The 14,460-nt window shown below is 64.1% G+C and overlaps 2 protein-coding genes across 2 annotated transcripts; one reads left to right on the plus strand and one right to left on the minus strand.

Moving 5' to 3' along the window:
• Positions 1 to 352: 352 nt before the first annotated feature.
• On the minus strand, positions 353 to 10,743 carry PAN2 (poly(A) specific ribonuclease subunit PAN2; the record flags this gene model as incomplete). The annotated part of the gene is made up of 25 exons (XM_082011780.1): positions 353 to 403; positions 475 to 672; positions 772 to 865; positions 976 to 1,155; positions 1,365 to 1,508; positions 1,631 to 1,788; positions 1,867 to 1,957; positions 2,086 to 2,145; positions 2,838 to 2,975; positions 3,244 to 3,385; positions 3,888 to 3,964; positions 4,436 to 4,534; positions 5,036 to 5,142; positions 5,495 to 5,637; positions 6,057 to 6,256; positions 6,425 to 6,553; positions 6,627 to 6,746; positions 6,941 to 7,060; positions 7,658 to 7,754; positions 8,286 to 8,628; positions 8,831 to 9,098; positions 9,257 to 9,334; positions 9,428 to 9,548; positions 9,750 to 9,919; positions 10,462 to 10,743. 25 exons carry the CDS (start codon positions 10,741 to 10,743, stop codon positions 369 to 371), a joined length of 3,594 nt encoding a protein of 1,197 aa, XP_081867906.1. The 3' UTR covers positions 353 to 368.
• A 2,448-nt stretch (positions 10,744 to 13,191) lies between these two features.
• Positions 13,192 to 14,360, plus strand: IL23A (interleukin 23 subunit alpha; the record flags this gene model as incomplete). Its single annotated transcript, XM_082011802.1, has 4 exons — positions 13,192 to 13,362; positions 13,496 to 13,594; positions 13,968 to 14,093; positions 14,214 to 14,360. 4 exons carry the CDS (start codon positions 13,192 to 13,194, stop codon positions 14,358 to 14,360), a joined length of 543 nt encoding a protein of 180 aa, XP_081867928.1.
• Positions 14,361 to 14,460: the final 100 nt, after the last annotated feature.

Genomic DNA, 14,460 nt, shown 5'->3' on the forward strand with positions numbered 1-14,460 from the left:
CAGCCCCAGTCGAGGCCCGGGTCTTTCCTGCCGTGGCCCCGGTCCCAGCCCAGTCCGGGTCCGGCTCCTCCGTGCCGTGACGCCGGTCCCTAACCCCGGCGGCCCCGGATCCAAGGAGAAGGCGGCGGCGCGGGTGTCCGAGGCTGCTTTATGAGGGCGCCCGGGCCGGCGGGCGAGTGGAGGGCAGGCAGCGATTCCCGGTACTGGCAGGGTGGGGGAGTCCAGGGCGCCAGGCCCCGGGGGAGGCCCGGGGAGGTCGGGCAAGGGCGGGGACAGCCCCATCCCCGCTGCTTGTTCCAGTTCCACACGTGTCCGCCTCCCTCGAGGGGTCCCGGGGCTGCTCCGCACCAGGGGATGGGGGGCTCCAGTCAAAGGGCCAGCACGGGCGGGTACACTGCCCCATCTGCCGAGAGAAAGCAGGGTGAGGGGGCAGCGGGGGACATGGGGGGCGCGGGGGCGGCAGCGGTGCCTTACGCTTGGGGCTGCTCTGGCTGTCGGGCTCGGGCACCTTCCAGTCCATCTTGCGCCCCTTCTCGTAGAGGCCCTTGAGCACCTTGCGGAAGTCCTCGGGCTCGGCGCCCTGGGGGCTCAGCTCCAGGTACTTGCGGTAGAGCTGCAGCGCCGTGCGTGCGTCCTCGATGCTGTCGTGGGTCTCACCCTGGATCTTCAAGTCTGCGGGGAGAGCCCCGGTCAGGGAGGGGGGTGGTGGGGACCCTGGGGAGGAGTGGGGACCATCCTGTCCCATCTGGATCTGAGGGCTCGGCCACTGACCCAGGAAGTACCAGGCGAGGAAACGCAGGGAAATCATCCTCTTCCTCGGGATGTGGAAGAGGTAGACTGTATCAATTACCTGGTCCTTGGGCACCTGGAAAGCAGAAGGGTCCTGCTGCCAGCGCAGGGGGGCTGCCGCCGGCCTCCCAGCCCCACCCCGAGACCCTGCACCCAGGTTGAAGGAGGGGGGCTCAGCGCTGTCACCATCAGGTTGATGACACGGAAGTCCTTCTGCAGCCCATGGCCCACGAACTTGACGCCCACGTCGATGAGGAAGCGTAGCTTTAGGTAGGTGGATTTAAGAGTGGTGAGGTGCTTAGAGGAGATCTTGGCATCCAGGTCTCCCGGCTTGATCCCCGAGTACTGGGTCAGGTAATCCACCACCTGCGGGGACCGGGTCCCGTGGAGGCGGGAGGCTGGGAGGGCTGAGGGGCAGCCACAGGGGTCTGCCCCCTCCCCAAGTCTCATGCCAGCATCCCAGGGAGGGTGCAGTCATGATTGCGGGTGCCGCTCCGTGGAGCAGGAGGCAGAGTGGGTCCATGTCCTCCCTGCGGGGCTGGGGAGCTGCACGAGGCCAGGCGGGAGCCCCATACCTGCTCTTGGGTGGAGATGTAGTCATCAATGAAGGGGACGCCCTCGTTAGGTCCCTGCCCACGCACACATGTGATCCTGGCCACCGACATCTGGCTCGGCTTGATGGTGGATTTGGTCCCGTCGCTGCGCAGCTCGGCTTCCTCCTGCACCAGGCGAGAGGAGCGCTCAGTCACCGACAGCTCCCATAGTCCCCAGGGACTGGACGCACCCAGAGGGGCTGCGCCTGTGCCCCGGCACCCCTTCCCCTGACACGGGGAGGCCTGACCTCGTTCAGTGTGACAAACTCGGCATCCAGCCCCACGAGGTCGCCTGCCTGTGGCATCTCGCTCAACATGAGGGGGATGAAGGTGGCATGGCACTTGCGCTGCTTGCGAGCCAGGGAGGCCTCTGCGAGCAGCACGTTGGCTTCGATGGGGTTCTTGACTACAGGAAAAAGGGAAGGGAGATCAGCCATGAACTGGCGTTGCTGGCCACACAGCCACTTCCACCCCAGACACTCACTGACGAGGTTGTACTTGGCGTTGAGGTTCCTCCGGACGTAGTAGAGGATAGCCGGCACCTTCCAGCTCATGTCGAACTGCACCGCCTCACACTGCAGGGGAGGGGGGGACAGTGCAGGGGCAGCCCGGCATGTGGTGGGGTGCTTCTGCCCCTCCACGGGGTCCCCACAGCCATGGTCTCGCCTTGACAGGCAGCTGGAGCATGGCCCCGAGCGCTCACCTTGTCCACGGGCTCGATGAGGAAGTCGTTGAAGAGGTACCACTGCTGGTGTGTGACTCCCTGGGGACAGAGGCACAGGCACTGCCTTAGGGCCCCCCCCCAGGCAAATGCAATGACTCCTCAGTTACCAGGGAAAGAGGGGTGTGACGATGCCATATGGGAACTCCCGCCCTTCCTGGGACACCGTGGGGAAATCCCTGCTGGCCTGGGTGGTGACGATGCATACGTGAAGCACTCGGGCTGGACAGGCACGGTCTCTGCCCAACTCCTAACCAAAACTCCACAGAGATGCAACAGATAAGAGACAGGGATGCAGCCTTGACACACTCTGGGAACTCCGGGCTTGGGCATCTCCACCAGACAACAGGACTGTCCAGACCAGCCCCCTTTCCTCAGGAAGGGAGATGACGTCCCAGCTCTTACCTGGAAGCACAAGGACCTGCTTGGCAACATGCCCGTGACTCAGGCTAGTTCCTTCTGGGTAAGTGTGGGAAGAGCGCTTCTTCAGCCCTCCCCTCCCCGTAAGGTGCCCAAGCAGCACTTGGCTGTTTAGAGCTGCCTGGCGCGTTCAGCCAAACACTCAACACTTGACTAAGAGACCCAGGAAGGTCCATTAAATGACCTGGCTCCGGAGCAAGCCACAGTGAGAACCCCTCAGAAAGGCAGGAGTCCCGGGGAGCAGGGCTGCTCCTGGCAGCCTGGGAGTATGGTGGCTGTGGGCAGCAACATCCCCATCTTGCAGGGCTTCTCACCTCCTTCCTTTGGTGGTAGGTCTCTCCCACTTTGATGTGCCCCACCAGGCTGCCCCCTGTGCGGGAATCCAGGATGTGGACGACGGTGGCCATTAGATCGTAGACATAGACCGACTCAGGGTCCTCGGTTGGGCTCAGCTGCAAGAGGAACCGGCCCCCAGGGAAATGTCTGAGCCCTGTCTGTCTGCTAGAGAGCTCCCAGGACTCCAACCCAAACCCAGAGCTTGGACATGCAGTCTCAGCCACAAGTCCAAAAGTTTCCATGCTCACCCAAAGTGTCTCTAAGACAGCTTTGTTATCTCTCGCCCACACACGCTCAGCAGAAAGTGGTTCTGAAGCAGTTCTGCTCCCGCAGCCCCACATGCACACAACCACACAGCCCCAGAGGGATCTCGTCAGCCTTTACCTCATCACTCTCACTCCAGTTGCAGACATCCAGCTCCTTGCTCTTGGTCAGCCTCATCTTGATGGCATGGGGGATCCAAATGTTCTTCAGTTCCTCCACAGAAGGATATGAATGCCCCGTGTCGGGGTTCCCCAGCTCCTTCCTGCAAGAAGAATCACAGAGGACCAAGTCGGGGAGAGTCATGAGATGTTGTCCATGCTGACTTCTCCGGGCAGAATCGCCACCACCCACCAGCCTATTCCTAAACCTTCCGCAGGACAGACCAGGAACCCAGAGCTGCACCACTTCCTCGCAGCTGCCTAGTGCAGGGCCCTGGGAAAGGTGGTCAGCTAATGTCAGCCAGAAAGGGCCGATACATGGTCCTGGGTCTTTTGTCAGTCTGAAAAGGGAAGGGGAATGAGGACTGGGGTCTCAAAAGTGAATCACAAGGTGGATCACAAGGGTATCTGAAGAGGATGCTGCACAGAGCGCCCATCTCAGAGCAGCAATGAGACCGTTCTGGTTCACAGCCCCCGAGGAGCTACAAACAGGTAGATTATCAAATTATCATTAAGATGAGAAATGGCCCTGAGCTCTCCAAGGCCCAGAGAACAACCCAGAAGTCGTCACTGCTCAGAGTCACCACCCCAGGAACGGTCACCTACCACTCTCCAAGAGAGATTTCTTTGCCTTTGGTGATCTCAAAACCTCCTCTCTTCATCATGGCTCTCTGAAAGGCATACTGGCAACGAAACACAGGCAAGCGTCAGCGCAGAGTGACAGGCTGGGCTTGGGAACACGTGGGTGACAGCCAGAAGTGGGGAAAAGACAGGTGACAGGGAAAGAGACAGCGAGGGAAACCCAACTGTCCACCCGCTCTCCGCTGGGCTTGTGCTCTGGGAAGCGGGCACTGCCTTGCTGCTCCTAGGTCCTGGGGGACTGGGGGAATGAAAGAGTGACTACTGCAGTCCCATCAGCTTTGTCACGGCAGGAGATCTTGTCTTTTCCAACTCCAAACGCACAGCTCATGCTACAAGCATGACCAAATACCAACATGTCCTCTGCGAACAAAGTAGGGTGACACTCGGGTGGAGAGCAAGAGACTTAGAGACAGTGAGATCAGAGTGAAAACACCTCCGCAGAACTGGACACGCAGCAAACCCCGTGTGCCAGGGAGAACAAGCCTGCTTCTGCCCCAAAGTGTCTCCCCCACCTCAGCCTGTGTCTTCCAGAAATCTGCCTCCTTGGAGCTGTTCACCTCACAGTTAATGACCAGGACGTCCGGCAGGCAGCGGATGTTCCGGGTCTGGACCTGCAGAGAGAGCAGGAGATAGAAGCTGGGCAGCACCGAGAGCCCTGGAGAGGCTCAAAACCAGATTTGGCACAGGCTACCACCTTCCCTCCTCCAATGCCTTTGCCTGCAAGGCTTCCTCCCTGCTGCCTGGCTGGGTTTCTGGTAGTTGGGGGTACTGCAAGAGCAACTGAGGCAGGGAGCAGGCTGCCGCATCGGGGCGGGTGTGCTCAGCTCCCGGGGAAGTTCCCTCTGCCCCCTACCCCGGGGGGGTTCAGCTAGGATCCGTGTGACCTGCAAGACGCACTCCAGCACTCACACTGCCCAGGAAATACCCCACGCCACGCCAGCTTGCCATCCAGGCCAGAAGCCAAATCTCCAGCATCCGCTCAGGAGGTTCCCCACTGACTAATGGAGAAACTGCCCCCACTCAGCCCGCAGCACAGGGTGCTCACACCCTTCTCCCACACCCCCTCGTAGCCCATGAAGCATGACGTGCTCGCAGCCCGCTCCTGGGCTCACCGTGGGCTGGTACTTCTCACAGTTCTCGCACCAGGCTTGTGTGTTCTGCTCCAAGCAGATGCTTCTCTTTAAAATTTGGGCAAACTCATAATCTTTGACCGGCTTTTCTGTAGGGAGAAAGGAGAATAACGTCACCTTCCAACACACAAATCTTTACCGATTTAGCTCAGCCAAACCTCTGGGGTTTTCCTCGCAACCACCAGCGAGAAGGTCAACCCCCAAATCTGCTTTTCTGTAGCCAAAAGCTCGGCTGGTTGGAAACCCACCACTAGACCTGGGCTGCTGGGTCTGCCGCAGCCCAGGGCAGGCAGAACACTGCGGAAGCTCCTCTCTGCAGGTGTCTGTCACCTGGAAAACTCACGGCTCATCCATAGGGATAACAAACCTCGCCCAGACATGGAAATGCAGCAGCGTTAAACATGCCAGGCCCTGCCCTGCCCGCCCACCCCTGCCTGTTACCGGTGCTCTCGGGGTAGGAGAGGGTGAAGAGCAGCGTGGAGGACACACGGACTGTTTCCTTGCCACAGCGACACATGCTGCAGTTCTCCATCTCGCAGCTGAACAGCTGCCCGATAACCGAGTCCCCCGAGGACCCAAAGCTGCTGCAGAAAAAAGGCACCGGGGTTAGCAGGGTCCTGGCAATGCCCGCAGAGCAGGGATGGCTGGTACAGTGGGCTAAGCACAGCGGACCCACACATCTCAGGCTGCACAAGTGCCCTTCAGGGTTAGCACCCAAATGCCAGCAGCTCCTGGGGAATCAGCCATTGGGTTTGCAGAGCCGGTGCCCTCTGCGCAGCCCCAACCCACCAGCAGCGAGGCTAGGCTTAGGAGGGTTCAGCACAGGGTTCAAACCCTGCTGTAGGGGTGGCCTGCAGCTCTGCGTGTTTCCATGCAGCCCTCAGGGCAGATGTGAGTGATTTCTGGCAAGAAATCTTCCCAAGTGATGGATGGGGCCTCTGGGAGCCAGGCCCCCCTCCCTGGTTCAATTACTGCCTGTCCTGTCCCCAGGCCAGGGACTTACCTGCTGCCAACACCCCGATACGCCTGCGGTCCCTCCTGCTCCTGGGTTTCCTGGTGCAGCTGAGTAAGGATGAAACGGTTCCAGCTCTGAATCAGCCGCCCCAGGTTCACCTTCCCTGTGGCTTCGTCCGAGTCAGCCAGGATCAGCCCCAGCGCCGAAGCCTCTGGGATTGTGCGGAAAGCCCGCAAAAAGTTGCTTCCCTGGGGATGGGGCAAGAGCGTTATGTCACCGAGGTCAAGTGACAGGAGTTTCCACCCTGACTGATGCCATCACCCAAGGACTCAGCACCACCCGGCTCCTGCTCCTCTGCGACCTCTCTGACCCTCCCAGGCAGCCCAGCTCACGTCACGCCTGCGCGCACCACGGACCTGGCAGGGGTCTCCTCGGGACAGGTCCAGCATGTGGAAGAGCAAGCCCAGCTCACAGCCCAAGCAGAACTCCTTCTGGCACAGGTGGTTCTGGACCAGGCAGCGGACCGGCTCCAAGAAATACAGCACCTGGCAGAGACGGAGCAGTCAGGGGAGGTCCCGGGGGCCACGGTGGTCTGGGCAGGGCTGGGGCGTCTCCCACTTGGATCATGCAGTTGCAGTAGGCGTTGGGGATATGGGGCTCCAGGCCCGCAAACAGCGTCTTGTTGTAATGCTTGAAGTCGAAGTCTTCCAGCCCCAGCTTGGAGTATTTGATGGTGACCTGAGCAGAGACACAACATCCTAAACAGACACCTTCCCACGCCACGGGACACCGGCACAACGCCTAGGTGCTCCCGATGGAGACGTGGGCAGGCGCTTGGGCCCCGGCGGGTCCTTTGCCCCAGAAAAGCCCAGCCTGGGGACTCCCAGCCAGCCCCCGCCCTGTGCCCCAGAGCAGCCCCGGAAGGCCACTACCTTCCTGTACTTCTTGGCCACCATGTAGAGGTGTGGCTCCTCTTCCCGCCCAATCGGGGACTCGGGGACTTGGCTGAAGCTGTCAAACTCATTGTCCGTCTCTTTTAACCGATAGGGAATCTGGGAGGGGGAAGAGAAGGGAAGAGCATCTGAATCCTGAGGCAGACAGAAGCACCACGTACCGAAACAAGCAACTCCTGGGCTTTCCTGCCGCCCTGAATAGGCAAAGGAATAAACCAGAAAGGAGCGGGGCCCTCCCTTAACCTGCACGAGGCCTCCACACCTTCCTTCTTACAAGGGACTTATCACTGTGGGAAACTACAGTGGCACTGCGGGCAAGGGCGAAACACAGCAGTGTTTTCCCAAGGGCGAGGGACGTGCCACAAACCTCCGAACCGGAAAGCTCAAACTTTTCCTACCACAGAGCGAGTTATCGATGTAACTGGGATTCCGGCCCGAGGGGGAGACTCCAGCCCTCCCCCAGGGCTGGCTCACCCGCTGACACCGCTCAAGAAAACCTGTTGCCTCCAAACTTATACACTTGCTTCCTGTAACACCCCAAGCCAGATAATTTCATCTATCACCCCTGTCCTGAGCCTTGCGATCTTGGAGATTGTTCAGCACGCAGCAAGAATTCCATCCCTCCCCGCACCGCAGACCTCTGCTGCTGGCAGAAGGACCCCACGCCCCACACTATCCCCTCCTGAGAGTGGGTACCTGGTTGCGGAGCTTGGTCCTTGGGTTTGGGGCATAGCCGATGAACCCCACTTTCTTCATGGTGCGCAAAATCTCGGGATCTACTGGAGGGGCTCGCCTGCAAAACACACCACAACTCAGAGGCTGCTGTGTTTGGCAGCATGATTTAGCCAAGGGCCTTGCTGGGTGTGCTCAGGGACCCACCAGTGGCTCACGAGGGTTTCCCCCACTCAGTCTTTCCCCAGCTTCACAATCAATCACAACAAAATACCTGGGCTACACCAGAACATAGCAGCAGCACTGAGCACAGGCATGTTTAGGATGGGGCTCAGGCAGAGGAAAAACATGAGTTTCCATGCAGGAGAGCACAGCCAGGATCCCACCAGGATCTCTCCACCAGGAAGACGGAGGTTTGACCATACCCTAGTGTCTTCAGACCTGCCCAGTCACTGCACCTCAGTGGTTAAGCTCCACCACAGGGAACTTATCTTGCATTTCACAAGGCACATGATGAGGGAGGGCAGCACCAGCCACGAGATGGGGGAGCAACAGAGCCGCTGTCCTGCTCCCAAGACCCAGGGAAGGAGAGGAACTCTCCCAGGTTCAGCTTCCCTGTGCTGGTTTTCACTGGAAGAGACTGGCAAATTACCGGGGTGCCGGGGCAGAGTTGGCAGCAGGCCAGTCGGAGAGCAGGGTGTCACTGGTCAGTGGCACAGGGATGAGCGAGAGCGGCACAAGGTCCTGGTTCCAGTCCAAGTGGGGCAGCGTGTCCACGATGCAGGGCAAGGCAAAGTCAGTCTCCCGGGAGTAGGCGTTGAAGGTGACGTCCGGGGAGTCAGCCCAGAGATGGACGCACCCCTCCGAGTCGCCAAAGGCTAGGGCCTGCTTGCTGGCTGAGACGTCGAAGGTCATGATCAGAGGCCCAACGGTGTTCACATGGAAGATGTCAGCGGGGTTGGCGAGGCCAGTGGGCTCGCAGAACTGGCACTGACCTGCGCGGGGAGGAAGCACAGAGCGACGTGGCACCAGGGAGCACGCAGGCGGGCCACACACGGTGACCCAGCACACATCTCGCTTACACAGCCAACTCCATCCCACTGGGACTTGACCCTGAGCCTGGGGGGTGCCAGGACCGTTGCCCCACTCTTGCCACGGGAGCGGAGCCTGGCCGGGTAGGGGTGCAGCTTCGCCCACCTGTCTGGGAGATGATGGCCAGGCGGGAGGTGTAGGTGGGGATGAAGCGGAGGAAGAAGGGGTCGATGTGGACCTGCAGTGGGGTGATGGCCCGCATCATCCGCAGGTCATACACCTTCAGGAAGCGGTCGCAGGCGAGGCCGTTCATTCGGCTGGAGAAGCCGCAGGTCACCAGCAGGTTCCCATGGACATCAAAATCAGACAAGCTGCCTGAGTAAGCATCGAATTCGTGCTCCACCACAAACGTGCGCAGATCACGCAGGGAGACCTGGCAGGGCAAGACAGTGGTGCTGGGTGCCACGCAGGCAGCTGCCAGCCGCTCAGGAGCCCCTTGAGCTCTGGGAAAAGTTGGACACCAACTCCAGGATATCCCAGAGAGAAGCCGAGCGTCAGCAGGGCTGCCAGGTAGGATGGGTCTGGTGTTACCTTCCCCGAGGTGTGCCCACAGAAAAAGAAGCGGTTTGATTGCCTCATGATGGTGATGCCGGGAACCTCCACGGTGTACTGGGAAGGAGGCAGAAGAGTGGGATGAGCGGGGCTGAGCCCCAGAACAAAGCACCTCCCTGCAGCAGGGAGCAGCCCCCAGCCCGGCCGTACCTTCTGTGTCTCCTGGACGGTGTTGAGGTCTATCTCAATGACATGGTTCTGCAGCCCGCCAACGAGCAGCGTGCTGCTGTCTGTCAGCAGGAGACTATGCATGTCCTCGGACTCATCCATGCTGCAGGAGCGGGGAGAGAACAGCCCTCGCACTCCTGCCCAGCTTGGGAAGGCAGCAGGGAAGGGGGTGGAGGATCTGCCCTGGCCCTCTCCCAGATCTAGCTTTTACACTGCCACAAGAGGGGCCAGGACCGTCTCCCCCAGCACAGGGGCAGTTCATGGGGCCGGCACAACCCGTCTGCCGCCAGGGGAAAGCACTCACAGGTAGTCAAAAATTATGAGGCCCCCTCGTGACATGTACTTCAGGTTGGTTTTGGTCAGGAAAAGGACACCGTTCTCCAGGCTCTGGATCTGGCGGATGTCATCACTACTATTTACTTGGAAGGAGGAGTATCTCTCCAACGTCGGGCCGAAGAAGGAGGTGGCGTGGCCCTAAAACCAGCCAGGACAGGCTCATCAAGACCCGCCCCAGCGTCACTTGGATGGGACACAGGCAAACGCCACTTTGCCCTGCGCCAGCTCCCGGGTGGAGGCAGGCATCGGCTGCGTTACGGCCTCAGTCGGCCCACGGCGGGGCTTCCTGCCCCTGTGTCCCTGAACTGTGGAACACTGCTCAGGCTTTTCCCCTCCAGGCAGATATATGCAGACATAAGTAAAGAACCAGAAGTTCCAACAGCCCCACAGGTCAGGGCAGTAACGTTACTTGGGCAACACCTCTGATACACAAACAAGCCTGAACGCGCCCCACGCCCCGAGATGAACCAACCACCTCCGGGCAGCAGCTCTGCGCCAGCGCAGCACAACCTCAGTCTGAGCAGGACTCTCTGTCTCGGCCCCACGCTGAACCGCTCTCCATCCACAGCCAGCTTGCCCCCAGCTGGTCGCACCAGGCAGGCATTGGGCAGCGAGAGCGGCGCAGGCAGCCCAGCTCAGGCAGCGACCCTCCCTGTCCCGCTCCTGGAGTGGGCACCTACCCCGTGGTTCCCAACCCACAGCATCTCTTCGTGCAGGTCAAAATGGGAGACGGAGACGGGCACCCCCACTTCAGAGACGGCGGTGTGCAGCTCGCTGTACATGCCCTCCATGAGGTGCACCGATTCTGGCACCGCGATACCCTCTAACGGCACCCCCTCGGGATCCAGCTCCACGTTCTGCAGCAAGCTGGGGTTGAGATGGGGGTCCAGGACAGAGTCCAGCGCAGGGTGGAGGGGGGGAGCATACTCGGCAAGGGAGGGGTCGAGACCTTCAAAATTCATGGTGAAAACCAGCCTCTCCCTTTGAAACAGAAAAGGAACTAAGTCAGTCAGCCAGAAACACCAGGGCCCCCCAATTCTTAGAATCGGCGGCAGAGGCCCGGTGACTCCAAGGGACGGAAAAGGCAGCTGGAATCTCCAGTGAGTGTAAGGTGCAGCGCTCCTGCCGGGGACACCGGCAGCACTGGGCCCACGCAGGCAGCAGGGCCTGTAAATTCCCTTCCCCTGGACACGCTCAGTGCCCCGTCACGGCCATGAGCCACCGTGGAAGGAGCCCACAGCAGCCCTGCTCCCATGCTGGCACCGGCCCCAGTGCACCGGCAGCCTTCCCAGGGAGCCGGACACCACACAGGAGCTCGGGGCACCGGCCAGGCTCTCACTAACCCCTCCGAGCCCCCCCACCCGCGGGAGGAGCCAGACCAGCTCCGCACCCGCCTCCTTTATCTCCGCAGGCCGACACCGAACCCACCGGCGGTATCAGCTGCCACAGACCCGCGGCCGTTGGCGGCGGGGCTGGGCGGGGCTGGGCAGGGCACGGGGGGCCCGGGCCCGGCCCGAGCCGCTACGGGGCCCTCGCTCTCACCGCCGTGCTCCGAGCCCGGGGCCGCTACCCACAACCCCCCGCGCTCCGGCCAAGCATCCCACAGTGCCCCGCGCCCCGGTGCGACGGCGGCCGTTACCCATAACGCCCCGTGCCCGCCGTTACCGAGCAGCCGCGGGCAGAGCCCCGCCAGGGCCGCGCTCCCGGGCTCGTCCCGCTGCGCCGCCACGGCCGGGCCGGGGCCGCCACCGCCCCTCCCGCCGTCGCTATAGCAACCGCGCCCCCCGCGCTCCCGCCCGGTAAACCGGCCCGCCCCCGGGGCCGGTGGACCAATGGCAGCGCGGAGCCTCGGGCGCTGGCCAATCAGCGCTTGAGTAAGGCGAGACTAAGCTGTGCGGAGGGTGGTGTGCTGGACGGCGCGGCGGAGGGGTCAAAAAGCCTGAAATCGGCCGTTTCGAGGCGGCGGGGCGGTAACGGCCCCCGGGGCGCGGCCGGGAGAGCCCGGGGCGGGGCAGCGCTCCGGGACACCCCTCAGGCCTCTCCGCCCCCCACCACCGCACAGACCCCCGAGCGCTGCCTGCCGGCTGCGGCACCTGCGGCTCCGCACTGTCCCGTGGCCTCCCACGGCGTCCCACCGGGCCCACGGGTGTCACGCAGCATCCCCTGGCACCCTGTGGGATCCCACCGTGCCCACGGTGTCTCCTGGCATCCCACGGGGTCCCAAAGTGCGCCACAGTGCCTATGGGGTCTCACCGTGTCCACTGGTGTCACAGAGCTTCTCGTGGCATCCCACAGCATCCGCCCGTGCCCACGGGCGTCACACAGCATCCTACGGGGTCCCACAGTGTCCTGTGGGGTCTCACCATGCCCACTGGTGTCACGCAGCGTCCCGCCCACAGGGTTCCACTATGTCCCCAAAAGCCCCACAGTGTCCCACGCTGTCCCCTCGTGTCCCACTGGTGTCCCACGGGGACCCGCGGGGTCCCCAGAGCAGCGCACAGTGGCCGGACCGTGGTACTAAACCCCACCGGTCCCAGCCTCCCCCGGGACCCCCCGCCCCGGCCTCCCTCACCCAAACCTACGGGGGACACGACGCCACGGGCAGGACCACGGGCAAGGAGGGAGGGAGGGCGGCCACTCTCGCCCTCCCCGGAGCCGGTGCCGGTGCCCGAGGCGCGGCGGTTGCGGGCCCGCGGGTCCGGGGAAGGCCGGGGGCAGCCCCGCCGGGCGGGAGCGGGAAGCGCCAGAGCCGCCCCGTCGAGGCGGCCGCGATTGCGGCGCCGCGGGCAGCACGGCCCGGCGGGGACCGGGGCTGCCGAGGCCTGCGGGGGTCCCGGGGGGTGTGGACAGGGGAAGCCCCGCAGGGACACCGCGGCCCCGGGGAGCCGTCAGCCGCCGCGCCGGGGCCGCCCCGACTGATTTTCCGATGCCGGCGGGCGACACAGGGGACACTGGGAGACACACTGGGGGACACAGGGGACACACCGAGGGGACAGCGGGAGGACAGCGGGGAGCCGTCGCCGGGCTCCGGGGGTCCCGCGCTGCCCGGGCTCCCCGGTGCGCTCGGCGGGGTGGCGCAGGCGCACCGGGCGGGGGGTCCCGGGGCGGGCGGTGCCGGGCGGGAGCGGGGTCCCGCCCGTGCTGCTGCCGCCGCGGTGCCCGCGGGCGCGGAGCCGCCAGGAACTGCCCCGGGTTTTCCTGCCCGGCCCGGCCCGGCCCGGCGCGGCGCGGCGCGGGGCCGGGCGCGGCGGGGCGCAGCCCGGGGACCCCGGCCCGGTATCAGTTCTGCTTTCGAGGGAGGCGGCGATTTCGCAGTAACGGGGGGCGGGTGCCACCTGCCCCGGGGATTCCCCACCTGCCGCCGCCCCATAAGAGCCCGGTGGCGGCGCCGGTGGCGGCACCGACCGGCCATGGCCCCGCTCCTCCGCCTCTGCCTCTGCCTCCCGCTGCTGCTGCTGTTGCTGCTGCCGCCGCCCGCGGCCCCGGCCCCGGCCCGCCGCACCGACTGGGCCGCCTGCAGGAGCCTCTCCCGGGAGCTGTCGCGGCTGGTGGCGGCCCTCAAGGAGCCGCACCGGGTGCTGGTGAGCGCGGGGGGTCGGCGGGGCGCGGGGAGGGCGCGGGGGTCTGCGGGCATCCCGGCAGGAGGGGTGCCCCGAGGGCGCGGGGTGCCGGGGTTGGGGACCGTGGGGACCCTGCTGACCCCCCCGCTGCCAGGAGGAGACGCACCTGAGCGAGGAGGACCCCAAGAACTGGCCCCCCCGGATCCGCTGCAGCGACGCCTGTGACCCCTCCACGCTGGACACCAACAACACGGTACCGGGGGGGTGTGGGGTGGTCGGGGCCGCGGTGGGACGGCCGGGGAGCCTGAGGGCGCCCGGGGAGGCGTGAGCCTGACGGTGCTCTGGGGGACATGGCCGGGGGTCCCAGTGGTGCCTGGGCATGTGCCCGGTGTTCCCAGGGGTGCTGGGCGTACCCAGAGGTGCCCGGGGGTCCCAGCGGTGCCCAGGGGATACGTGCAGGGTCCCCAGGGGTGCTGGTGGCACCCGAGGGTCCCAGCAGTGCCCGGGGGATGTGCCTGGGGCTCCCAGGGGTGCTGGGGGTCCCCAGGGGTGCCTGGGGGTCCCAGGGTGCTGGGGGATGTGCGCAGCGGTCCCCGGCCCCCCAGCTCACGCCCTGCCCCCCGCAGCGCTGCCTGCGGCGCATCCTGCAGGGGCTGCAGCACTACCGGGACCTGCTGGGCTCCGACATCTTCACCGCCCGCCGCCTGCCCCGGCTGGAGGCCGCGCTGGACCAGCTGCTGGGCCTCGTCCAGGTGAGGGGCCGGGGTGCCGGGAGGGGGTGGCAGCCCCGAGGGAGCCCATTCCCCCACAGCCGGGGAAGCGGCCGCCCATCAGCCGGAGCCTCGGGCCCCCTAACCCCGCTCTCCCCACAGCAGGGGCATGGCCGGCCCCCCCGGCACTCCATGGCCCCCAGCGAGGCCTGGGCCCACCCGTTGCTGCAGCGCCTGGCGCTCCAGCGGCTCCAGTCCTTCACCGCCATCATGAGCCGCGTCTTCACCCACAGCGCCAGCCCCCGCTGAGGCCGGCCTGGCCGCGGCCCCCCCGACTATTTATTCCCCTCCGCCCCGAGGGGCTATTTATGTGCGTTGCTCCCTATTTATCTCGGGTATTTATGAGTTT

This window comes from Phaethon aethereus (genome assembly GCF_964289735.1).
Source record: "Phaethon aethereus genome assembly, chromosome: 29".
Lineage (NCBI taxonomy): Eukaryota > Metazoa > Chordata > Aves > Phaethontiformes > Phaethontidae > Phaethon > Phaethon aethereus.